The following is a 25,754-nucleotide window of genomic DNA, read 5'->3' on the forward strand; positions in this document are numbered from 1 at the left end:
GAATTTCCAGTGATTTCTGTGCCTCTCTAGGTTGCAGTCAAGCAGTCTGAATCACACAACTGCTGAGTCTGTCAGGACATTTGCCAGCAGATGGTCTACAGAGCTGGGGGCTCATGATTACTTTCTAAGCTTTCTCTGCAGTAAAGAGAACTTAATGTAACTTTTGGATGAAGTGAGTTGCTGCTGGAATTTGTAGATTCATATCTATTTCATGGTCTGGAGTTTCTGCTGAACCAGGGGACATGCTTATTGGCAATGAAAGGGTTCAATAGTGGGAAACCTTGAACCCAAGTGATTGCAGATTGTGGGTGAACAGACCTGCTGTGTGACTTGCCTGCAAATAAGTTCACTGAGTGCCATTCCTACAGCATGCATTTGAGTAATTTTCTAAATATGCTACATTACTTCATTTTATTGGATAACTACATAGGTCTAAATTGCAGTTTTATTTCTGACTTACAGGTTGTGGTGGGAGATAAAGTTGTTCTCATGCCAGTCAATGCGGGACAGCCTCTGCACGCCAGCAACATTGAGCTTCTAGATAACCCTGGCTGCAAAGAGGTGAGTTCAGGGGGGCAGGAGGGGTAACTGCTGATCTGAGATGGTTCTAGAAAGACTGAAAGAATTGGGATTGTTCAGCTTGGAGAGGAGAAGGCTTTGGGTGACCTAATTGTGGCCTTGCAGTGCCTGAAGGGAGCCCGCAGGAGAGAGACTCTTGACAAAGGCCTGGAGTGACAGGACAAGGGGCAATGGCTTCACACTTTGGAGTAGGTTTAGATCGGATATGAGGAAGAAATTATTCCCTGACTCAGGTTGCCCAGAGCAGTGTCCAAGGCCAGGCTGGATGGGGCTCTGGGCAACCTGGGATAGAGGAAGGTGTCCCTGCCATGGCAGGGGCTTGGGACTGGATGATCTTTACATCTTTTCCAACCACACCATTCTGTGATTCTGTGACATGTTGTTTTTTACTGGTAACTAGAACTCACCATGAGCCCACCATGGGCTCAAAGCCAGCATTAAAAACTGGTTCCATCTTAGCCTCAAAAACCCAAAAAAGGTGAAAGATTCTCACTGCAGTGATGTCCTGGCACTGAAAACTCTGTGAGGTTTCCTTGAGTATCTCAAACTTTGAACGATGTAAGATTAAATCCTCATTCAGCATCTCTTTGGGATTTCTTGGTAGCTGTCAGCAAACAGAGCAACATTGCCCACCCAGTCTTCTCCAACATTACAATCATTAACACTTGGGAGCTTCAGGACTAGTGTCAGGAACTGTACAGATACATAGATAAGCCATGTGCCCTGCAATCCTAGATGTGGTGTGGTCTTTCAGAAGAATGGAATGTCTCAAAAAGAAACTAACATCCCCTAACACTATAATTGCATCTTTTTTTCTTTCTTTTTTTTCCTTTTTCTTTTCTTTCTTTTTTTTTTTACCTGTAGGTAAATGCTGTCAACTGTAACACAAGCTGGAAAATAACTTTATTCATGAAATTCAGTAGTTACCGAGACGATGTACTGAAAGGAGTAAGTATCATTTTAAATTGGTTTTTGAATCCAAAAGGTCTTACTGTATTTGACTGTAGAGAAATATTACCTGGTGAATAAAAGAAGAAATGAGGACTTTATGGAGATGTTCAAAGTGGTATTACAGGCTTATAGATGAGATATGATATAGATGTAATAAGACAATGTAGCTTTGCACGCTGAGGTATTGCACAGTTTCATGCCTGTAGATTAATCTCTGAGATAATTTACGTTTTCATTTCAAAGACAAGTTTAATTTGTCCTAACATGTACCTTAACAAGTTATTATCAACTGGCTATTTTTCAGTAGGTGTCAAGGTACCAGCAGTTTTGGAAGAAGAATTTGAAAAGGACAATGGTATATTTGTGTAGACCCATTTAAGGATGGTGTTTCAAGTCTTGGGGAGAGGCACGAGGAAACAAAAATGATTCCAGCAGAAGAAATAGAGAGGGGGCATGGGTGTTGATTGCAGAGTAGAAGAGATAATACAATGTTAGAAAAATCTTTTTACTTCCCTTAAATAGTAAGAGAGATTAGAAATGAAAAAATCAATTTAGTAAAGTTAACTAGAATTAAAAATCACCTTTAGGTTAATTTTTGCTCACTGTTCATTGTGGTGCTTTCCCAAAAGGTCATGGGTTTCCTGCAGGACTGAATTATCCCATCTGATTTCCAGACTTGGTGCTAAGTTGGATGCTCTTCACTTGGTACCTGCTCCAGCAATAGGAAACTCAGAAGTATTTTCTTCCCATCAGCTCTGCTGGCATCACTGGAGCTGTTACAAATAGAAACTGAGTCTGGTGGCTTTGCCTACCACTGAATAGTGCTTCTTTTTCATATTTCTGTAGGGAGATGTTGTGAGGCTGTTTCATGCAGAGCAAGAGAAGTTTCTGACCTGTGATGAATATGAGAAGAAGCAACACATTTTCCTCCGCACTACGTTACGTCAGTCAGCCACGTCTGCAACAAGTTCTAAAGCACTGTGGGAAATAGAGGTATGTTTTTCTTCTTTTTATAAATATTTTAGGACCTGAAGGCCAGGGTTCAATAAAAAACTTCATCACAACATGACTCATTCATAGGCTCCTGATATCATCACACACCTCCCTGTAACTATTATTATTTCAAGAAGTGGTTTGTGTAGGATGAACCCTGAGAAGCTGCTTTATTGCTCTGTGTGTGTGAAGAGAGGAGGCTTTCTTACTATATTTACCTGCACTAAAATGAGGAAGAGTCAAATTTCAAATTCAGACTTGACGTAAATGGTGTGATTTTATCAAAGCCAATCAAAGGACACTCACCTCTCCTGAGTTTTGAGTGTTTACGTTTAACTTCATGTGCAGTATAAAAAATGGAAATCTATGGCTGACAGGAAATCTCCCAAACATCACACAACAAGTCAACATTTGTTTAAAGTTAACCTGAATAAAGGTGATGTTGTGAATGGGGGTGATACTGAGAAGGGAACTAGCAAACATTTTTGTTCAACTAAGAAACATTGGAAATTGGTAGATCTCAAATTTTTGCTGTTACAGTAATGTAATTCCTATACCCAAAAGTTCTTGTGTGATGAACAAACTTTGTGCATTTAGAACAGAGTCTTCAGAAAAATGGTTGTTTTTTGTCTGGATAAGGATTGTCTGGAGTACAGTGTATTGGAGATTCCTCCTTGAAGGAGACAAACACTGCTAGATGTGAAGAAAGCAAATAACCTACAGCTCAGTCAAGGGATAATAGAAGTAACCTGAGATATTTCAGATGATATGAAGATATATCACTTGAATGAAAAATTTTTAGAAGCCTCTAGTATTGTCAAAAATAGAGCTGGTATAATTAGTTAAATAATGTAAGATGGTTTGAATTTTTCTTTTAAGTAGTGCCTGGTAGTGTAGAACAGCTCTCCTAGCTTTCTTGAACTGCAGATTCACACCATGTCACTTAAGAGCAAAATTTGGCTCATCGTGTTTGCAGGGAATAGATTAATGAAAGCATGGAAAGTAATAGAAGGAGTATTTCCTGGCACTTGGCAAGAAGTAAATGTAAGTAGTTTTTTATCTATGGTGAACTTCATGTAAGCACAGAATTCCTCTCTTTGGCAGGCTGTAATGATGTAATTTGCATACATTTATTAGGAGTGAGCTGCAGGAAATGTCAGTGATCTGAAGTATGATCTTGAGGAGCATGATTAAAATCTAATTCTTCTTTTAGGTTGTCCACCATGATCCTTGCCGGGGAGGGGCAGGACAGTGGAACAGCTTGTTTAGATTTAAGCATTTGGCAACTGGGAACTACTTGGCTGCAGAGGTAAGAATGCCAATTAAACCAGTGTTTGTGTGCTGCCTAACCAAGTCCTTCTGGTTCAGAACTGCTGTAGCAGGTCTGCAGTGTAGATCTTCACCAAGATCCCACACTGGGCCCCTGCTGGGTCACTCTGTATTGCTGTACCCAGAGATTGTGGGGCAAACACCACTGTTAAACATCCACCATGTTTATACTGAAAACCCCTGGGTTCATTTATCTCTCTGCTGCAGTTTGCCCTTGATTTTTGGAGTGGTGTTGTGACTGTGTATTGGTGTCATGCGAATTCATTGTGATTATATAGGCTGCAGGGTTTTTGCCTTTTGATTAAAATTTGAGTAAAAAAAGACCCCAGGAAGTCTCTGCCCCTTTAGATGGAATGGAAGGTCCCAGAGGAGAAGGAAAGTCTTGCAACTTCTCTGGTTACAATCTGGTACTTTGTATTAAGGCAAAAGAGTATTGTGACTCCCCAAAAGAGCAGCTTAATATCTTTTAAGACTGCTTAAAAATAAAATATGGCTCTTGACAAGGCAGAATACAGCAGATAATATGAAGTGTATGAAATGGTACAGCCTTGGATATTTTAATGGTTGCAAGAAGCTGTGAACTTTTTAAGTCATACCTTTTTAAGTCATACCTAATCCGTATCCACAGGTCTGTGTCCAAGTTTTATCAATAGAGTGAAAAGAAGCAGGATTTTGTCCCACTGATTTAGTTAGGATTGCTTATTTTAACTTATGCTTTGAAGTATGAGTGCAAAAATTTACTGCAAGAGTAAACTTATAAATCACTATATCTTAGGGAACCCCTGAAAAAAGACTTGCTCTGACTGGGTTGAGTTAGATATACAGCAGTGCAACTTCTGTATGCAGACAACTCCTTAGTATTCCCAGGGTGCTGCTTTCATTTTCCAGCTCCTGTAATTGCCTGCACTGAGGAAGAACAAACACGAGCTATCAAACTTTCATTTATTTCTAATTATGTCAAGGCTATTATCAAAACATAAACAGTGGACTGCTAATAATAGCTAATTTTCAAGAGCAGCCAGTACTCCCACCTGAGAGTGGGAGTATTTTCCTTTCTGCTTACAGTGAGTGATGCTCCCAGTAGGAAGATTTTACTAGCTGAGCTTATGGAGAGTCAGTAAAGGCATTGAGCATACTGAAGGGCTTCCTTCTTCCACCAGGTGATCTGTCTGGGGGATTTTTAGGTGAAAAATCTTCAGGTGAAGAGGTGCCAAGCTGCACTGAATGTCAGACCTGAGCTTAGGTCCTTTTTAACTCTGGAAAAGAAATTCCCATCAGGCAGACTTGTAATATGGAGAATATAATTGGCAACAGTGGGTTGAGAGCTGGAAGAGATTTTGGGTTGAGCAGAGGTGATATGCTGGGACTGGAGAGCTGCATTAGTGACTGGAGAGCTGCATTAGTGACTGTGTCTGTGAGGTGTAAAATATTTGTGGTGGAGATATTAAAGGTACTGCTGTAATAAAACCCTGTGAACTGTATTTTGCACAGTTCATATGTCAGGCACAACACGTCAGCCAGCCAGACACGTCAAAGATTTATGAACAGGGAGACAGACACCTCGTGTGCGTGACCTAACTTTAAATCAGTTGGGCAAAGCCTACTGAACACTTATCTGTGCTCTGGCAGCACAGGGAGATTACTCATGGTATGGATTATCAACAGCGTCACACGTTGCCATGACCTGATTTTGTTTAAGCCTCCATGATAAAGATATCCAGAGCAGAATAAAAAGTACAAAACAAGAAGAAAATTCACAAATCTTTTAAGCATTCTGTTGTTGGCTAATGATGCAATTTCTGTCACAGTTTGAGCTGTTGTAAATCAGTGTTCATCACTGTTCATAACTGTCTTTTTTCTTACTTCATCCTCCCTTAAATCAACTTAATGTGAGCCATGAAGGCATCTGCAGGAGAGTCTTGCATGGGTCAACTCTCAGACAAGGTGCAGAGGTGTCATTCATCTGGGTGCCTCTCTTTTCTCCTCTAATATCTTGTGTGAGCAGCCTATGCCTTCTCTTTTCCTTGGAATTGTCCTGTGCCAGATGTAATTGGTCAGTCTAGTTTGGGATTTGGGGGCTTACTACTGAGCCACATTGTGAAGGGATGCCCCTGCAGCTTGTTAAGGCCAGGGGATGATCTGGAGACTAGGAAAACTGAAGATGCATGCCTCAGAGAACTAAGGAATTTAAAGCTGATAAAGGTGTTTGAATACTACAGAAAGTGAATTAATTAAAAAAAGAAGTGAGGCAATACCGTTGTTTGGTAGGTACTTGGTGAGTACTTGTAAATTGAATTGTTACAAACTTGAGAGTATGAAGTCAATATGTGTAAATCCTAAATTCCACGTTCCTTAGAAGTACAGTCAATCATCCCGCTTTTGTTACCTTTCAAAGCCCTCTGATATCTTTGACTTCTGACAGTCTCACGTAGTAGTATTTCCTTTAGTCCTCTTTCCACTTGGCATTATTTAGCCTAATTTTAATTACTGTGCTTTGAAGTTCTTTAAGACCTACTAATACCTTAAAGCAAGCTAGATCCTTCTCCCAGACTCTGGGCTGAAGGTGAGCCACCCTGAGGGACCCACTGCTGAAGGAGTCACAGTGGGAGACACTTGGTGATTCCACACAAGGTGATTCCTGCACTGTCATTCCTCTGCTGCTGTGCACACCCTGGGTCTGTGTGAGCACACTCAGGGTGTCTGTGTGCTCTCACACAATTACTTACCACACAGGAGGAATATACTGAAGAAAGGGTTTGATGTTTGGTGGTAAGATTTGGGACATTGGAAATCTGGGTATGTGGTAATGATGTCTGACATTAGGAAATCTTAAGCCACAGGCTTTGACATTCCCAAAAAAGTGGAACCAAATAGGCAGCTGAAAAATTGGAAAGAGAAATTGCCTTCTTTGGAGACAGCGGGAGTTCTTCTGTTAGTGTCATAAGGGCTTGTTTTCACCCCAAAGAGCTGAGCCAGATCTTCAGCAGGAGATTTAGGCACTAAGCCACCAGCTAAGATCCAGGCTGCTGAGTTTCATTCTCAGAACAGAGTTTTATTCTCATCTTCACAGAATCAGCAGTCTTTTAGAAAAAGTTCTGCAGAAGATCCTTTTTATAGCCCTGGTTACAGCAAAATGACCCAAGTTATTTTGAAGCTTTACACTTATAAAGAGAGGCTGTAAGGTTAGGTGAAAATTGGATGTTTCAAAGTGACAAAGATTTTCCCAAAAGTCTTTTCAGTGCATGTAGCCCATGTGGAAGGCACCCAAAGCTATCTGTGTGTGTGTGAGAGTGAGCTGCAGTTTGCTTGAGCAGCCTTGCAGATGCCGCAGGTTGGGACCACACAGCTGTGCCTTTCTCATGAACATGCATAACCTTTTCAATATTTTAAATTGCCAAGATAAAAGTCTCTTTGAACTGAATATCAGCTTATCAACTGTGCTGAACCAAAACATGCACTTTTAATATTCCACATGTATAGCAGCTCTGGTTCTGTGATTTCTAAACTGGGCAATTCATACTGAAACTATTAATACTCGTTTTATGAGGCTATACATGTGCCCACACACAAGAAATGTAGGATAAGTCTGTCTTTTCATATGAAGCATCTCAGGTGTGGCTAAAGTAATTACAAGGTCTATCTGCATCTATCAAATCACATGCTGGTCTCAGATATTGCAGTAGACAGTAGATAAGCCACAGTGCATTGCTTGTGAAACCTTGTGAGCACGTACATAATCACATTGCAGAATTTGTAAAGAAAAATCTCTGATAATTCTGTTTTGCTTACTTGAATAGAGTAGAATGACTAGGTACCCTTGGCCAAAATATGGCAAAATCAGGTGAGGTCTTTAACACCAAATTAGCTCTACTAAACTCAATAAGTTAAGACAAGGCAGGTAAAATGGCAGCCTGAAGGTTCATGTTCTGTGCTTCTCCAGAACTGTGGTCATAAACAATTACTGCTGTGGAAAACTTCTCTGGCTTTCTAAGAGAGTTCTCCTTCCTCTCTCCATAAGGGTGAAAGGGAAGGGTTTAAGCTCTAAAATGGATCAACTGTGATCAAAGTTTTGTTCTAAACTCTGTTCTTAAAGTCCCACATAAAACATCCTTCCAGCTTTAGGATTATTTTAGCACTAAATACTCAGTGGAGTTTCTTTTGAAGGTGGGAACGATTGAAATCAGATGGGCTGAGCAGCACAGGATTACACACACAGGAGATGAAATGACAACTAGATGAATATTAATTGAACAGGAAGTCCAGTCCAACTTGCCAAGGCTGTAGTTCAGTGGTGGAGCTCTGCAGGGGCAACACAGGCTTCAGAAATGTCCTTTTTCCTCAGGTATTGGATTGTGCAGACACAAGGTGCTGTCCCTGAGGTGGTGGTGTCATGGATTCTGGTGCACGGGGAGGAGGGCACAGTGCTGGAACAGTGTCACTTGAGCTAGGGCACCAGAGCACGAGTGTTCTGGGTGGGTTAACAGGGGCTGCTGAAGCCTTGCAGGACTGTCAGCTGATTCTCACCATACTGGGGTGTAAAATACTTGCTGAAAACTCTTGGATCAATGGCCAATAGAAGTTACTCATGTTTCTCTTTCTTGAATAATTTCTTCCCATATTACCTCACTCTACTTTTCTGTCAAAATTGCCCCAAACTGCCCCTTTCTTTTCAGAGAAGCTTATGTACATCATTTACTTTAAACTGAGAATTGCTGTTAAATTTTGCTTTTACAGTCCATGGCGGGGGGGTTGGAACTAGAGGATCTTTAAGGTCCCTTCCAACCCAAACCATGTAATGATTCTGTGATTAAAAATAATAGCCTGCCATGTTATAGATATTGTTATGGTATGCATTTATGCAGATGGACAGGACCATAACCTTCACAGGAAATTTAAGCCTGTAATAATCACTTGATTTGGATCATGGTGAAGATAACTGAGTACATGCTCAAGTTAATATTGAGAGAAAACAATCCTCTCCTGCCTTCTGAATAGTAAGGATTGTCACAAGAATCCCACAAGAATAGAAAACAAAGCATTTAATGAGATTTTAAGAAAGATTACATTATTGTATGGGTAATACTCAGCATTAGCTAAGACAAAAGTAATGTAGAAGGGAAATCAGTTCTTAAACTTGATGCTGTAAACCAGGATTAAACTCCTGGAGCCCCAAAGAAACTGTCTCTGTTTTATGGACTTTTCTTCCACTTCCTTAAACTGCTGGAAAATGGAGTCCCTTGTAGGATGTGTTATTAAGGCATCTGAGATTGATTATTTGAAATCCATAACTTAGGCCTTTTGTTGTCCACTTGCTGAAAACTGGACTACTGACAGACATGTTTTTTATTTAGGAAGCAACAACGGAACCACTGTTTGCCAGTGTAATTTTATTTTCTTTTTTTGAGTGACATGGAAACAAACCTTTGCAGAAGGACTTGTTCATGCTCTGGTCATGCAGAGAGTGAGAACACAGTGTTAAATGCTCTGTGGTTCCTTCTGCCTTCAGAAGAGTGAGGCAAGTAACAAATGAAATAATGAAATGAAATGAAATGAAATGAAATGAAATGAAATGAAATGAAAAAATAAAATAAAATAAAATAAAATAGGCCCTGTTTAACTGAGATGTGAGCTACCTTTACTCAGGAACAGTTTGTAAGCTGAAGAAGATGCCAGGAGATGGCAGCATCTACCAAGGCCTCCACACGTTTCCTCACAGTTTTCATTCCTTGGTACTGTGGGACCTCCTCACCTGGAGACTGCTTGAAAATCTTCCTTTGGGGCTGGTTTTTCCCAGTGTCTCTTCACTAAATGTTAACACAGCATGCTGGTTAATTTCTGTCTGTTTGGCTCAGTGATTAAAGGTTCTCATAAGAAAAAGGTTTTGCCAAGGTGGCAGGTAAACTCAGCACTGGAAGCTTTATTTCAGTTTTTCACTGTCTCATAGGAGTGTGGGTTTGTTTTAAAGCTCTATAAGGAGTGAAGGATAATTTACAGCTATGCATGAAGAGATGGAAGAGATCCAGAGGGCATCCAGAGGAGGAAGAGGATGGATTACTGATTTACAGAGCCAGCCTGACCTGTTCTGCAGACTTGGATGTGGCTTTTTAAAGTGACAGATCTAGAAGGATGTCCATTTAGCAAAACCCAGAGCTAGATTTCTGCAGGATTTTTAAGAATCTTGAGAATGCAACTATATTTCTTGACCTGACTTGTCTTGACTTTGGTGCAATCTGTCAATGTGCAAATACCTTCATAAATCTGGATCTCAGAGGAACATTTTTCCCCCCATCCAACTAATTTCAATTGTGACCTGTGAGAGTGTTCAGCTTTTTCAGTCCTGCCTGAAGCTGGCTGCATTTGGGCCGTGTTTGTACATCTACAAGCTTTAGGAGTAAGGAAGTACAAAGACGTTAATGCAGCATTTATTGACATTTAGTCATTACAAGGTCTACTTGTGCTATTAAAAATACATCTTGCATTTTGATGTCTTTCAAAACAGCAAATGTGGACATGTGGTCTGTTTTTAAGTGCATTATTTTTGTTTATTTTTTCAAGATCCCTTGAGAAGCTTTTATTCAATTGTGTTTGTGCCTCTTTATTTGTGATGCTTGATGGAGGTTTCCAAGACTTCCCTCCTTTGTTTTTTATTATTTTTGGGGTTTTGTGTGTCTGTGGTTTTTTGTTTGGTTTTTTTTTTCTTTCTTTTTAACAGTAGAAACGTCAGTCATGTCTAATTCAATCATCCCTAGTTACTCCTGTAAGGACCTCTAAAAGGCATATGGGATATTAATATTTAGAACATCACTCTTGAAGAGATGAGGATGCTTTCTTTTATATAACACAGGTTGACACGGAGCTGCTGAAGCTCAGACTAAGTTTAAGGCCCAGCATCCAAGTTACACTAAAGGATCTCTTAGACATTTTTCTTTCTTTTGACTTCCTCTGCAGAATGGGATATGGGTGAGTGAGGCTGAGCACTGGTTTCAGGTTCTCTGCCCTGGATCCCAGTAGAAGAAATGGAATTTCCCAGTTACCACTCATAACATGGAGCTACTCCAGCTTATGCTGCTTGTGTGAGACCTTTAAATCTGTGCTGTTTAGGCATGGCAAAATGCTGGCCTGCCATTGCTTACACAGCACTGGAAATGTTATCAAGATGATCTTCTGGTAATGAGGGTGAAAAACCAGGGCAGAAAGGTGTTGGTGTGCTGCTTCTCATTCCTGTCTTTGACTTGCAGGGGGGCCTGAAGCAGACAAAGAGGTTCAGCTTTCCCAGTGCTCCCTGGAAACTTATCTGATCTGCTAAGACACAGCTCAGGAGGAAAATACAATCCTGAAAGAGCAGGCCTTTTAAGATTTTTAAACTTTCCTCGGAAGATGATTATCAGGAGCTCTGTGCCAGTGCCCAGGAAGGGTGAATGGAGTTTATCGAGGTAGTTGTAGCCAGTCTTTGTCTGGCAAGTTAATAAGGTGGCAAAAGTCTCTTGAATGTCACTGCAAGTCTTTGAAATTGTGCAAAAGTCCTTTGGATTTATCGAAAGCTAATCAGTATGACATTAACAAAGAACAAAGCAAGCCTAATGAAGATGAAAGATTTGAAAAGTGGATTATTTTTCTTTTGTCCAGGCTTTTCTTCCCCGAAACACTTGCCCTTGTTGACTGGGTAACGGGCTGTGTGTTAACAGGCTGGTTATCAAATGAAATGGGGACTCTTTGAGTGTGTTGAATTAGATCCTTTTATTCTTTGTCTATCAGGGTTTCCTTCATAAATGCAGGTTTTTACCAAGTCATTAAAATGCTCATTTAGCTGAAATTTGGCAATCTAATTCTTCCCCTGACAGGATGTTTTAAATATTCTTTACCTAGTCAACAAAATTTGATTAAAATCAGCATGGGTGTTTCTTTCCCCAAACTCCTCTCTCTCTTTCTTAATTGAGTGTCCAAAAATAGCCTGTTTGGGTACTTTTCATGCATTCCTCCAAGAAAACAACATTCAGCAGAAATGTGGAACTTCAAACTTCTTGGATTGGAAAGGATATCTAAGTGTGTGAAGATGCAAAAATAAAATTAAACCAGGAATAAACTGTGAGATGATCTGCACAATAGTAGAACCCCAGGAAATTATGCACTGTGGACTCGTGAGGTTTGAAAACTTTAAGGTACAGCTTTCAGTGGCTTTAATCAGTAGAGATGACAGAGCCTGGAACTTCTAGTGCTCAGTCTAGTGGAATCCCTCTCAGGATTAGCAGGTCACTTACATTCTTTCAGCACCAAATATCAGAAGTAACACACAAACACACAGAGATGAAAGTTGTCTTCCTGCTATGCAGACTTTACAGGTTTTGTAAAGTCATGAGGTGAAAATTCAGGAATGAGATTCCTTGCCCTTTCAAGTAGTTTTAACCAGAAATAATTAAAGACCGTGTCTATACCTCAGTTTTCCACGTGTAAATGCTGATTTCTATTATGAGTTTGTCATACATACTCTCTCCTGGGGCCTCCTGCTGCTCCAGCAGGATGAGGATGTTGATACGTGTATGCATTCAGACATCTGAGCTTTTCACATACCACCCTGTACCAAGGCTGAGCCCGAAATCTGTCCAAGAGACACCAATGTTTGTACTCAGGAGGACCACCTGCAGCACTGACCCTGACCTTCAGGCTCTCTCAGATAACGCTGAGTCCATCACATGTTCGGGATTTGGCTTCTTGTAGAGGAGTGCGAGTAAATGGTATTTAAGTGTAGATTTAAAAGAAGGTATTGCTTTCTCTGTAGTTGCAAATCTGTCTCTTAACTCCCAAAAATGAATGTCAATGAAAAACTCTTATTGTGGTACCTTGTTCTTTCCCTTTCATGAAAAAGTGAAAAATGGCTATACCTGAGTCTGTTGAAAAACAAGCAGAAGAGGATTAGGATTTCTGGATTATTCTTTATTGGAAAAGAAACTGATGGAGATATACTCTAAAAAAATAAGATATACTCTAAGAAAATAATATATAATGAAGCTATTACAATAATAATTTATACAATTACACTTGCTTAACTCTGCAGTTTGCAATTCATCATGGTGCATATTGGCTGCATGCACTTTCCAGTGGCATTTTGCAGGAATAGTCACTGCTGTATTTCAGCTGCAATTCAGTAAACTGCAATTTCAAGACATCCAATGACACAAAAAAGCTTGAAAACTATTGAGCTTTATTGAGGCCTATTTTAGCACAGCATTCTTACTTTCTCAACACCTGCAGAAAATTTTACTTGATTTCATTAGTAGCAAGATAAAAAATATTAATGTTGTTCTTTTCAAGGCTTCTTTTGTTTTGGCCGTTTATTGAAGAATGTGGATGTGATCTTACATAAATCAGAAAAAGCATTAGATCTTGGAGTGCCACTGTGTCCTTAGGTCATTCTGGGCTGGGATATTGAAAGGGACTCAGAACAGGTGTAATATGGCACACAACACTGGATGATTTATGCCCCTTCCACCTGGAGAACGTAGCATGGCATAACAGCAACTGGTCTGTTTTTTAGCAAACCTCAGCACCAACAATCTCAGCTGAAATGAAAATGAAAGTGGCAACTGCCACTTTCAGCAGAGCTGAAAATGGGGCCATGGATGTCAGCCTGAAAACTGAGTTCCATTGTGTTTATGGTTTAATGTCAGCATCTCAAAACTTTCTCTAAGCAGTGTATTTTTGGTTTATTGTTTCTGTAACAGCAGGGCAGGAAGAAGCATCATTAAGGATGCACTTGATTTCTCACCTGAGCCTTCTGTCTCCATCACTCTCAGTCCACAAGTGACCTGTTTTGGAAGTTTGAGGGCAGTCTGTTCAGTCATTTTTCAAGAAGGCAAGAAGTGTCAGGGGAGGGATATTTTTCTAATTTCTCCTGCTTACTGCTTTATATATTACTTACTGCTATATATATTATTTTTTTTAATTGCCATTATGTTGAAAGCAAACAGCTGAAGGATATGAGAATTCAGTTCATACTGGGTAGACAACTGTATTCACTTGAGCCCTTCAATGATAACCTGTGGGATCGAGTCCTCAGTGCCAAATTCTCTGTGTTTGCTCTAGTAACAAACACAAGATGACCCAATCTTTTTCTTGCTTGCTTGCAACCAGCAATATCTGAAAGTAGGATAGAAATTTACCCTTTCAGTACCTTCTCTGCACCCGTGCTGGAAGGCCACAGTGCATGCCTGGGACTGAGGGCCAATGTCTGCTAATTTTCTCTCTTCTTTATGGGGGACCAAAGGCAGAGAGCTCAGCTTGGCTGCTAAAAATGGGACACCAGGATTATTTTAAGGTGTCAGGTGAACAAATGTCATGCTGAAAGAACTGTGGAAACTTAAGAAGGAACCAAAACTATTTGAAAACAGTTACATATGTGTATAAGTTTTAGGTTTTTTGGTGTTCATCTCTTATTCCTGTTGCTGTATAGCAGTAGCAAGAGGGACTTGGAGTTGGGAGACCATGACAATATCAGGGAGGAGCAAAATGCAAGATTTGAGACAGCACAGGGAGGAAAGCAGGCTCTCTAAATTAGGTTTTTAATGGTAACACAGTGGCTAATGCAAAATATGAAATGGAGACAGAATAAACCTTTGGTCATTTCTGTGTTAGCACATCAAGTTGTGACACATAGGGAAGGTATTTTCAGCCATTTGATGAAGATCTGAAAGTTTTTCCCCTTTCTTCAGGCTAATGTTGTGGAGAAAAGCAGTCATTTTGAGGGGTTCAAGAGATATAAATTATTGTTTTCTAATAAAAGCCTTATAATCTTAACAAAATCTCTTCACAACAGTTGTCTGTGTAATGTTAGACGTATGATAATGTGATATTGAAAAGTTCCACTGGGATTTGTGCATCTTGCCCTGTGCAATTCTCTTCTGACTCTTCCACACTGGTAATGCCAAATTCAAGCCAAGAAAATGACAGTACTCATCTGTAAGATGTATACACACTGTAATTGCCTAAGAACAAAACTGTCTTATATAACTTATAATCTCACTTCAGCATTTTCAGTGCTTTGATGGCATATCTTATGTCAGGGAATATTGGTAAATATTGACGCAAAATTGTTTCTTTGTGTAAATCAAATCTTGAAAGATTTCATGTGCAGCCAGTGAGTGGGTGTGTTTGTTTTTGTTTATTTGTGAACATATCTGCCTACATAATCCCTCATCTTATAGGCTACATATTTCCCTTGTCAAAAGTACAATGATATGAAACAGCTGTTAAATAGTAATACTTAAATTTATTATTGTATAGCATTTTTCATCCAAGCTTCTCATTTTACTTTAGTATTAATTAATGCTTGATAATCCTGATATGACATAGAAAATATTATCCCCATTAATAATGGTTAAACAGAACCACAATGTAATTAAATAATTTTCTCTAGTGTCACTCCTGTTTCAAAGATGTGTTCATTCTGAGTTCACCATCTTCTGTACAATCTCAGTAGACATAGAGAATGTTAGTTTTTTATCTCAGTCTATCTGCCCAGGGTCATTCCTGGCAGTGATTGTGTGTGCATGTGTGTGGGTGACTGTAACTGGCTGCATTTAGAATAGTAACTGTGCTTTCTTCATCCTTTTTGGATTTTGTTATTTGAGATTGCTCTTGAGTTAACAGGGTTGATTGCAAGATGCTCTTTTAGAGGTGAGGACACAGCCAGCTAAGTCAGCCAGAAATTGAAGCAGTAAGTCTTTTACTCTCACACTGCTTCTAAAACTCCACTCTCCTTTTGCAGGGTGGAAACATAACCGAGAACTGAACCAAACCCTCTCCCCCAGTTATGAAATGTCTGAAAGCTATCGAGATAGTATTTGACTTGTTTTCTTTTCCAGCTTAACCCACACTACCCAGAAGGTAATAATGAAGGAAAAGCTTTGGTAAGTGGAATTTATATGTTGCATATAACCTGGGGAATGCTGTGTCCTTAACCCAGCACATCCTGACAAATGGAAGCCCTTCATAGCTTTCCTTTTCCTTACGTGTTCCAGCTGCTGGGATTATTTTCCATATCCTGTGTAAGGTAGGAAGCATCTCAGAACTGGCAATTCAGAAAGTTTTCCCCCATTTTGAAACAATGATAAGAAACTTATTCAAATTCTGCATCAGAGTGGCATTAGTTGAAGCTGTTGTGCTTGTTATCTGACTGCAGGTATGAAATGTATTCATTCTTCTTAGCTCAGATGTGTTGCTTCATGGCAACAGCCTTTGCCTGGTACAGCACTGAGAGCATTTTAGCTAATTCTGACTAATGAGGCAAGGCCAGACACGGAGATTATAGTGTGTGAAGGAAGTGGAGTTAAAACCTTGGGGTCTTATTGTTACTAAGTCAACAAATATTCCCGAAAAGAATCATTCCTCCATCGGATTCATAAGATTGCCTTGGAAAGACTGAGATCTTCTTCCAAAAAATTCAATTTAATTTCTTTCTGCTTGCCTTCCGGCTTTTGTTCTTTAAGAGGACACATTTTCAAGTTTTTCTCTGCACAGGGAAGAAATTTTTGATTTTTCATGACACGAAACCCAAGATTCTTACATAATCGTATGCCTTGAGGACTGCAATTTTAATAAAAATGGAGACTTTCATAGGAGTTGGCAACATTGGTTTCCATCTTCACTGATATTTGGCATTAGTGGTGATTGCAATAACAGCTAAGCTGTCTAGAGAAGTGAGAATTCTCTCCTATGAAAGTACAGAAGTTCCACCAGTTGTTTCTTTTTTGTGTTGTAATGAAACTTGAGGCCTTTGGAACTTTGGAATAGAAATCAAGATCAGTTGTAGAATTCCCCAATGAGTAGGTGTTAGACCCTTGTCACTGAGTATCCAATCCTGTTGTACCAGACTGTACTTATTTATGGTGTAGGTTTTCCCTCTGTAGCCATTTCAGTTCATCTAAATAGTTAAATACTCCCTGGACTGGATAATGACAAAGGCACAAGAGTAATCTAAGTGTGAATGTTAAAAGTGATTTCACTATCAGTTTGGCTTATTCCTCCTGGGTATTGGTTTCAACTAAAACCCCTGACCAGATAAATCATGTTAGAGAAATACTTCCAATAAAAAAGTAATCAAAGCCGGTTGATGATAAAAACTGATGTCTCTGTGGAAATTTTAATTTATGCAGTCAGCACTTCCCTGTGAAAGATGTTTTGTGAAAGAACTTCTAGCAATTTTTGGTAACACCTCCATGTAAATCCAAGCCTACAGGCTCTATTAGCATGGTAGAAATCCCTTTGGATCCTTCACCCCTTTATAATCTTGTTGGAAATGATGAGTCAGCAGTGGCTATTTAAGCCTTCATTCTGCCCTTGAGCAACCAAATAGAGAAACTTCACATCCTTGTGCAGGAATTTTCTTTTATGTTACAATGATGCAGTGTATTGAATTGTCCCTCAAAAGTAAAAGAATCTTATAATATTTGGAGTTCTTTGAGTGTCAGCTATGTCAGTCTTGTATCCAATGGCACATATCCTGGAGCACACAGGCTTTTCTGGGGTTATCATCTAGTGTTTCCTCTGCCTGGTCACTGCCTAACTGGTTCACTGCAAAGGCATCTTCTTTGCCATCTTTTGAAGCAATTAATTTTGAAATACTGCCCATGAAGTAAATCTAGAGGGAGGAGGTTGAACTGGACCTACCCCAGCAGAATTTGAAGTCTGAGTAGCTGCGAAATGGGGGATGAATAAATGAATCCTTGTGGCTGAAGGGCTGAACATGTAGCCTGTGCTCGAGGCCAAGGTGGCCAATGGCATCCTGGGGTGCACTGGGAAGAGCAGTGCCAGCAGGTCAGGGAGTGATCCTGCCCCTCTGCCCAGCCCTGGGAGGCACATCTGGAGTGCTGTGTCCAGCCCTGGGATCCTCAGCACAGGAGGGACAGGGAGCTCCTGCAGCAGGGCCAGCAGAGGCTGCAGAGATGATTCAGGGCCAGGAAAGGCTGAGGGAGCTGGGGCTGTCCAGCCTGGAGAGCAGCCCCAGCTGAGAGGGGCCCTCAGCCCTGGGTGTCCCTCTGTGTGCAGGGAGGGCTCCGAGCAGGGCCCAGGCTCTACTCTGGGGGCCCAGCAATGGCACCAGAGGAACGGGCAGGGACTGATCCCAGGGAGTTCACTGACCATGGGAAAAACTTCTTCCACAAGTTGCCCAGAGAGGGTGTGGAGTCTCCCTCACTGGGGAAATTCCAGAAGGGTCTGGACACAATCCTGTGCCCTGTGCTCTGGGATGGCCCTGCTGGAGTACAGAGATGGCACCAGCTGACCCAATTTGGCCCCTTCAGCCTGACCCTTCCTGGGACTCTTTCTTTTTTCTACTGGGCTATTGGATGAAAGGGTAGCAGCTCCCTCTCTGTTGTCTGGGTTTTAAAGGCAGCACAGCCATCTGTGCATTCTGTGCCAGCCCTGAACTCCTCAGCGTGTGCTGGGGCTGCTTGTGCATGTTCACAGCCTGGTTTACATGGCCTGATCCCAGTTGCTCAGGCAACTGCATTTTGGGAAGCAGCAACAGAGAAGGGTTTTCCATGATGCAGCAGTGGGCAAAGACACCAAGGTTCTGCCTAAGCACATCTTTTCTGCCTTGCCTTAAGTGACTAGAGTCTGAAAGGGTTTTGGCTCCAGAGAACATAAATATTACAGGAAGTCACCAGGACTTCTGTTCCCAAGCATTAAAGGTACGTTTGGACTGAAGTTCATTGCTTGTTTATGAGCTGCTTCTTGACAGTCCAGCCAAATTGTCTTGTGAAGCACTGCTTTTAATTCTGGCAAAATTTGGCCTCACAATGAGTTGATTAATATTCCCACATCTAAGCTCCAGAAGACTTTTTTAAAAAAAAAAAAACAACAACCCAGAAAGACCTTTTTGTGATTTAAGGGTCTTACAAAAAAAAAAAAAAAAGGCTTCTTAATCTCTGAGAGTCTAGGAGATTTTAGTGTATCATGTATCAAAATGCAGTGCTCTGTGTTACAGCTCCCACTAAACCCAAAATTGGTGGTTTTTATGCTGCAAATTACTATGTTTTTTCTAAGGGGAGAAATGTACAGCATCAAGAAGGATGCTACAAACATCAGGGAAATGCTGGAAACAGCTGGGAACCTGGCATTTGTTAGTGCCTTTGTGTTAAAGGCTGACTCTGGATGGGTACCTTATCTCCATTTGTCTGCATTTTCATGAGAGGGCTAATTCTAACCAGTTCCAATCTGTCTTTTATTTTTGAGTTTTTTGTTAGGCTTGAGACTAGTGTGCACTTACTTATCTTGTAAAGAAGTTGGGCAGTCCTACCATGGGCTGCCATGTGCAATTTGATGTATCTCCTTTGACTTCTGTTTATCTATTTTTATGAAATCCCAACATTCTGCAATTCTAACTTTTCCCTCTTGCTGCCAACCTAGGAGAATTATTTTTCTGATAAACATTTTAAATTAATTTTAAAACAAAACCTTCCAGAAATGACATTTATTGAATTATATATTTTACATGGGTGATGCAGTTTAAACAAGTGGAATAGACAGTCTGAAAAACATTGAAAGGAAAAGAGAAAAGAAAAATCACCAGCTTAAAAATGGCAGCTTATATAAAGCCAGCAGTCAGACCACTGGGGAGGCTGGGGGAGAAGGGGAGACACGGATGCCGGCACATTATTATTATTCTGCTGTTGCACACGGGTCTGAATCAGCTCTGGAAATGCATACATTGTTTCTTACAGAATGTCTCTGGCTCCTAACAACAGGATTGCAACGTGATGTCTCTGCTGAAAATGCAATGACTCACAAATGAGTCAACAGTGAAGGTGTTACAGGAGGCTAACTGCTGTGCTGTCTGCCAGGGCTCCTAGCAGGCAGGAGCAAGGCTGGCCATTCATTTACTCCATTTGCTTCTCATAAAAAATTTTTAAAATAATCTAACCTATGGAGTTCTGCTCACGTTACTGTTCTGTGAAAATGCTGGCTTTGTAAGAGCCTCCTAAACTGGGTTAACATATTGAGATACCACATTGCTTTGGATTTAACAGGCATTTTCAGAACTCTGGCTGCTATTAAATTTAATTTCTGCTGAAATCTGTAGTGCAGCTTAATGTATTCATTCAGGAGCAGGGCATTATCTTTGTCTGTCTCTATGCCACAAGAGGTGTCTTCACCAATTGGAATTGTAGATCAGGTTTCTAAAAGAAAAGGTATTTTAGGTTTGTCATGTTTTTGTATTGCTTTTTGCAGTTGAAATGAAGGCCCTTCTGTAAGCAAAACTACATGTGAATATCTTGAATTTTAGGTATGCCCAAGTTGAGCTAAATAAGCAAGATTTGGGATAGGTAGCAATTAGTAACAAATTCTATTAAGAGCTGTGAAAAGGGTTATCTGGTGGGCTGTAAGTCTCAAGGAGGACAAATCTGATTGGACCTGATTATTTTGTCATTGATTCGAGCATGGGATTTGTCTCTCCTTACATTTGTCTTCCACATGGCAAGCAGTATGTCTGTGCTGTTTTTCCTCTTTAAGCTTCTTTTTAAATCTTGATGCACTGTAAATCAGTGGTGGTAGCCCAGGAGTTACAGACTTTGCTGTGGGCCTGGATCAGTATTTCCCCTTCTCATCAAAATGGTGTTTTTCCTCACTATTCAGGACTTTTTTTTTTGAATGTTCTGCCTTTGCTTCCCTAGGTAGGTCCCACCTGGAGAAGTGCCTTGGCTGTGTTGTGGGAGTTTGCTCAGTTCCTCTTCCTGGGTGTGATTATTGAACTTCGCTGCTGCAGAACAAGTCTGGGGGCTCACAGTCCTCTGTGCCAGTGCACATTGGGGTTTTCTTAGGCTGAAGGAGCTGACTGTGCTCTTTGTACCACTGATACTTACACCAGGTTATTTGGAAGGCTGGGTCCAGCTCCTGCCAGGCAGAAGCAGACTGAATATGTCTCTTTTATATCCTCATGAGTGATTTAACCAGCGCACAAGAGCGAAGTGATTGCACCTTCCTCACCTTGGATATGTGTCTGATGTGACTTGTGGCTAGTTTGTTGTAGTTTGGGACAATCAAAGCTATATACATTTTCCTTCCAGCAATGTACTATTTAGAAATATTGTTTTACCCACAGTTCTCTATACTGCTGGCATGTAATTCACCTATTTTGTTTTGTTTTGTTTTGTTTTGGTTTGGTTTTTTTTTTTGTTTTTTGTTTTTTGTTTTTGTTTTTTATATAAGTGTTGGGAGTGCTTTCCTTGGCTGTCACTGACCACATTGCCAACATCTCTGAAACTGTTCCGTTGGCTTTCTCTTCACACTGCTTTAAGTTGAATTTTCTTCTCTCTGCATTTGAGTTCCTTCACAGTTCTTTTCTTCTTTTCTCTTAATTGAATCCAGTTTTGCTGGCTGCATTTGCTCATATGCCAGTTTCTACCTGAGCAAATGTCATCTTGTTTTCATCTGCTTAAGAATGCAGTGCTTCTCCTGAGCTACTGTCTAATTAATTTAAACTAGCCTAGTACTTTCACTTTTTTCCACATCCTCACATGGACTCATCTGCTGATTCAATAATGGCTGGGTTAAGTGCGGATTCTGACAGCAGCTTACTAAATTTAATTTATCGTGAGAAGCTTTCTGTATGCAAGTGTCTGTGCATTCTCTCTCTCCCACACAGGCATGTGCACGTGCACTGGGACATAAACTGAGACACAGATGCAAATCCATGTTTGTTCCTATGTAATGGCAGCATTGCTGTCTCTTGTGTAGCCCTTTTATGCAACTTGTTTCCAGAGCTGTCAGGTTGGGGGTCACTTCTTGTTAGATTTTTTTTTTCTATGAGTAGTGCTTAACTCCCATAACCCAGGCTGAGTTGTGAGATTCAAATTCTAAAATAATGCTTTAAGGAGAGTTCTGAGGTTTGTGGGGGAGTTCAGCCTGGAACTGCTGTACAGCTCTCGTGCAGGTCTGATTTTGCTCAGCTAAGCTTGGCATTGAAGTTAGCAGTGTTGCAGGCACTGTCTTGCCCTTTGTTGAAGTAGAATTTCTTTTCAGGCTAAAAACCAGATCTTGGTCCTATGTCTGCCAGCTGGTAAGCCTGATTGGTGGGATGTGGGGCTGGAGAGCCAATTCCATTGCTCAGCTGGATCTGTACAACTGTTGGAGGCACCAGGGAATGGGCAGGGTTAGCCCCAAACTGCTGGGTGAACTTCTCCACAGAGCTAATGGTTGGTGTGAACTGCTAAAGCACAGGAGACCTGCCTTTGACTCTGCCTCCTGCCAGCTCACCCGGTTTATACACTGATTCTGGTGTTCTGTGGTGGGGAATATCCCTGTGCCCAGCCTGGATCAGGCATCCTGTCCATGTTCCCTCCCAGTATGGTTTCATATTTTGGTCTGTATTTTACCCAGAGCCCCAGGATAAAAAGACAACCATACAATTATGAAGTGTCCTGCCTTTTTGTACACCTGTCATTTCAGTTTGGAAATTATAGTGAGTTGGGTAGTTTCTGGGAAACCCCTAACTAGATTTGAATGTAAGTTGTGGAAAATTTCAAAAAGTTTGGATGCTGTTCTAAACTATCCTGTGCTACTCACCCTTTTGCAGATCTCTTGAATTTTAAACTGAATTTCCAGTTTTCTGTTTTGTTATGAAGTGTAGGAAGTAGTTTTTCATTTAATATTAGACTGACTCACACCTGTTAAGCTCTCAGAAGGATTTTTTTATTGTTTCTGTGGCTTTTCAGTTTGTGTCTTATCACAAGTAAGTAAAACAAAATGTGTATGGAAATCACTAAAGCAATTTGCTATTCTCAATCTTTGCATATAGGTTAATTTTTTTGGCATTTTTCTGTAGTATTTTTGGGCATGAGATACAACAGGATGTGGGGACTGGCAGATGAGTTTACCCTTGTTCAAGTCATAGGAGATGGTTGCTCTTTGTCTTAGCAAGCCTTCCTCTCAAACACTTCTGGCAGTACTCTAATGACTAGAGGAGCCTAAGAAAACTTTCTTTCTCTATTTTTTTTCTACTCTCTCCATCTTTGATAGAAGCTGTGGGATGGAAAGCTGGCCTTTTGTAAGCTTGATAATGAAAATATGGATGTTTTGGAGGGATTCAAAAAGTGCCTTGAAATGAGTTGATAAGTAACGCTTTCTCCCACAATTTCATTCATCCTTGATTTTGTTGCTTAATCTCAATTGGCAATATGGATAATCAAAGCTTTGCCCTTGATTATCTCTTACAGTTTGGTTGTAATCAAGCTACCAATGCAAACCAAGTACAGCCTGGCCTTTTATGTTCTACAGCTCTTCCTTAGTGGTGTATTGTAAATCATTATAATTGCATTTCATGCTTCCAGGGTTGGGTTTTTTTTCCTCTTTCGCCTTTCCTCATTCCTCTTCTCCTCTCCCTCTGTGATGTATTTTGTGTATGTGAAGGGCCCTGGGCTGCCAGTCTCTTAATTGGTTATCAGTCTTTTGTAAGATGTGTAACTCAGCACCCCAGAGGAGCAGCTTTTACTCACACCAGTAATTCTGTTGGTTGCTGCATGGATACAGACACAGATTCCAAATTACTCCTTCAAGAAATGTTCTCAGGAACAGGAAAGGTGGCACTTGGAGTCTGTAGGCAAAGGTATGTAGGTGACTAACGATACGAGGATGGTGCTGCAGGGTCACAAAACTCCTGTGGACTCTCAGCAGGCGGTGAGAGGAAGATCCCACCTTAGCTCTCGTGCCTTGTTTGCATTACTCTGTCCCTCAAAGAGAACAACTCCTGCCCCTGCAGGGGGTAAAATCAGACCTGGGTTGGACCCAGCCTCGGGTGTGTTATCAGCCTGTGCTGAGATTTGTAATACAATCCAGCTGGGGCTTTGCTTCCCATAACAAGCTGGTCCTGATGGAGCAGCTGTTCTGGCTCTTGCTGTTTAGAAAGTGTCCACAGGACAAGAGGAAACGGCCTCAAGCTGTTCCAGGGGAGTTCAGGTTGGGCATCAGGAATAATTTCTTCTTGGAAAGTCTGACAGGCGTTGGAAGGAGCTGCCCAGGGAGGTGATGGAGTTCCCATACCTGGAGGTGTTCAGGAAACAACTAGACATGGTTCGAGTTTAGTTGACAAGGTGGTGATCAGTCAGAGGTTGGACTCAATGATCTTGGGGGTCTTTTCCAACCTAAATGATTCTGTGATTCTCTGAAAGTGTGCTGCTGTGATACTACCATCTGAGAGGAAAAAGCCATCAAACTTACATAAAACAACAATGAATTTAGGCAAATTGCTTACTTTTAAATGCCCTCCTTGTCTAAAAAAAAAAAAAAGCTAATTTTCATTAATTCTGTTCTTTCAAACATGGCCCTTTCCAGACCAGCACTGGGTAGTTGCATCAACTGGGAGTGAGGAGTGAGGGGTCTGCAACTACTGCAGGTTTTTTGAAGCTGTAGGTGTCAAATAGAGCATATCCAGTGCTGCAGTGCCTCTATAGCTTGGGGCATGCTGTTGTTCTAATGACTGCCTGAGACCTCATGGAGCAAAGTGCATCCTTTGTGTCACTCCAAAGCCAGTCATGGTAGATTCTTGCTAGAAGGTAAAAAAAAAAAAAAAAAAAGAAAAGAAAAAGAAAAAGTTCCAATTCAGATGTATTACTTGCCTGCAAGGTAATTGAAGAATTTCTAATGGGCCCTGATGCAAGCAAATAACCCTTGTGCCTAATCAGCAGAGAGACGGCGACCTTCCTGCTTCAAAGAAGAAACGCCAGGCAGGGGAGAAGATTATGTATACTTTGGTCTCTGTGCCACATGGAAATGACATCGCATCTCTCTTTGAACTGGATGCCACCACCCTTCAGAGAGCTGATTGCCTGGTTCCAAGGTAAAATAAAAAAAAAAAGGAAATGAAAAAAGGGCAAAAAATAGTGCTGCATTGACAGGGTTTCTTCCTGGCTTTATGCTGGTGAGTAAAGCAGAAAAAAAATCAAACATGAGCAAGTATTATCCCTCTGTTAAAATTTGAGGAGTGTTCATGGATAAATAAGGGATGTATAAAACATGATACTGCTGCTGTGACTGGGTAAAACAATTATAAGGATAAAACAAGTGACAGAGAGAATCTGTGAAGAGAAAAAATAATAGTCTAAATATTGCACAGATCTGTGTGAGGATAGAATTGAGCCCTGTGCACTGTTTGAAAAAAATGTACTTTTAATAGATTTAACTGAATTGTTCCCAACAAAATAATGTGTGTGGTGAGCTGGGCTTCTGTTTCCCTGACAGATCATGATGCCACTGAGCACATTTGTTATTCAAATGTATTCAGCAAGTGGCTTCTGGGTTTTGATTGGCACTATTTGAAATTTTAGCTATGTAGCATAGCTGAGATTGGTTAGATAAGTCACACGATGTTGGTTGTGACTGAATGGGCCTGCAGACACTTGGGGCTGGTTGTTATGAGGGTGGGTTTTAAAGCTGGGTGCCCACAAATACTGATGTATGTGGCTTTGAAGTGTGTTTGCTATGCTAAGTTCTGCCAGATAATTTGCTTACTTGAATACTCAAAAGCCCATCAGCATGAAAGGGAGAGCGTGAATGGAGACCACAGTGAATATATTTCAAAAGTAAAATTCAGAGTTAAAATTGTAATTGATTTCTCAGCTCTGCTTTTTGATAATACCACAGATTATCATATGGAAAGAATTTGGAAGAATCTCATATCTGCTCTTTGTTCACTTGATTTTCAGTTGAGAACTGGTACTGTAAATGCTTGCTCTGGAACAAGGGCTTGCAGATCATAATGATGAAGCTGTGAAACCACGGTCAGCTTTACTTGCTGGCTTTTGTGCTGTGACAGCTTAAAAGGGTTCATTATTCTGCAGAAAAGAAAATAATAAAAGAATTTGGTTTATTCATAAAATGTATTTCTGTTCAGATGGGATTTTATAACATCTTCC

At 40.6% G+C, this 25,754-nt stretch overlaps 1 protein-coding gene across 3 annotated transcripts in view; it reads left to right on the plus strand.

Moving 5' to 3' along the window:
- ITPR2 (inositol 1,4,5-trisphosphate receptor type 2) overlaps positions 1-25,754 on the plus strand; it is a 243,137-nt gene that overhangs the window by 41,598 nt on the left and 175,785 nt on the right. For 2 of the 3 annotated variants that reach the window (XM_063395504.1, XM_063395502.1), the window contains exons 6-11: positions 463-561; positions 1,444-1,527; positions 2,377-2,523; positions 3,737-3,832; positions 15,711-15,755; positions 24,525-24,679. In XM_063395504.1, coding sequence (XP_063251574.1) covers positions 463-561; positions 1,444-1,527; positions 2,377-2,523; positions 3,737-3,832; positions 15,711-15,755; positions 24,525-24,679 — 626 coding nt within the window. The remainder of the gene's footprint in view (positions 1-462; positions 562-1,443; positions 1,528-2,376; positions 2,524-3,736; positions 3,833-15,710; positions 15,756-24,524; positions 24,680-25,754) is intronic. The other variant, XM_063395503.1, reaches the window with a different exon arrangement.

The sequence above is a fragment of the Prinia subflava genome, chromosome 4, assembly GCF_021018805.1.
Source record: "Prinia subflava isolate CZ2003 ecotype Zambia chromosome 4, Cam_Psub_1.2, whole genome shotgun sequence".
Classification (NCBI taxonomy): Eukaryota; Metazoa; Chordata; class Aves; order Passeriformes; family Cisticolidae; genus Prinia; species Prinia subflava.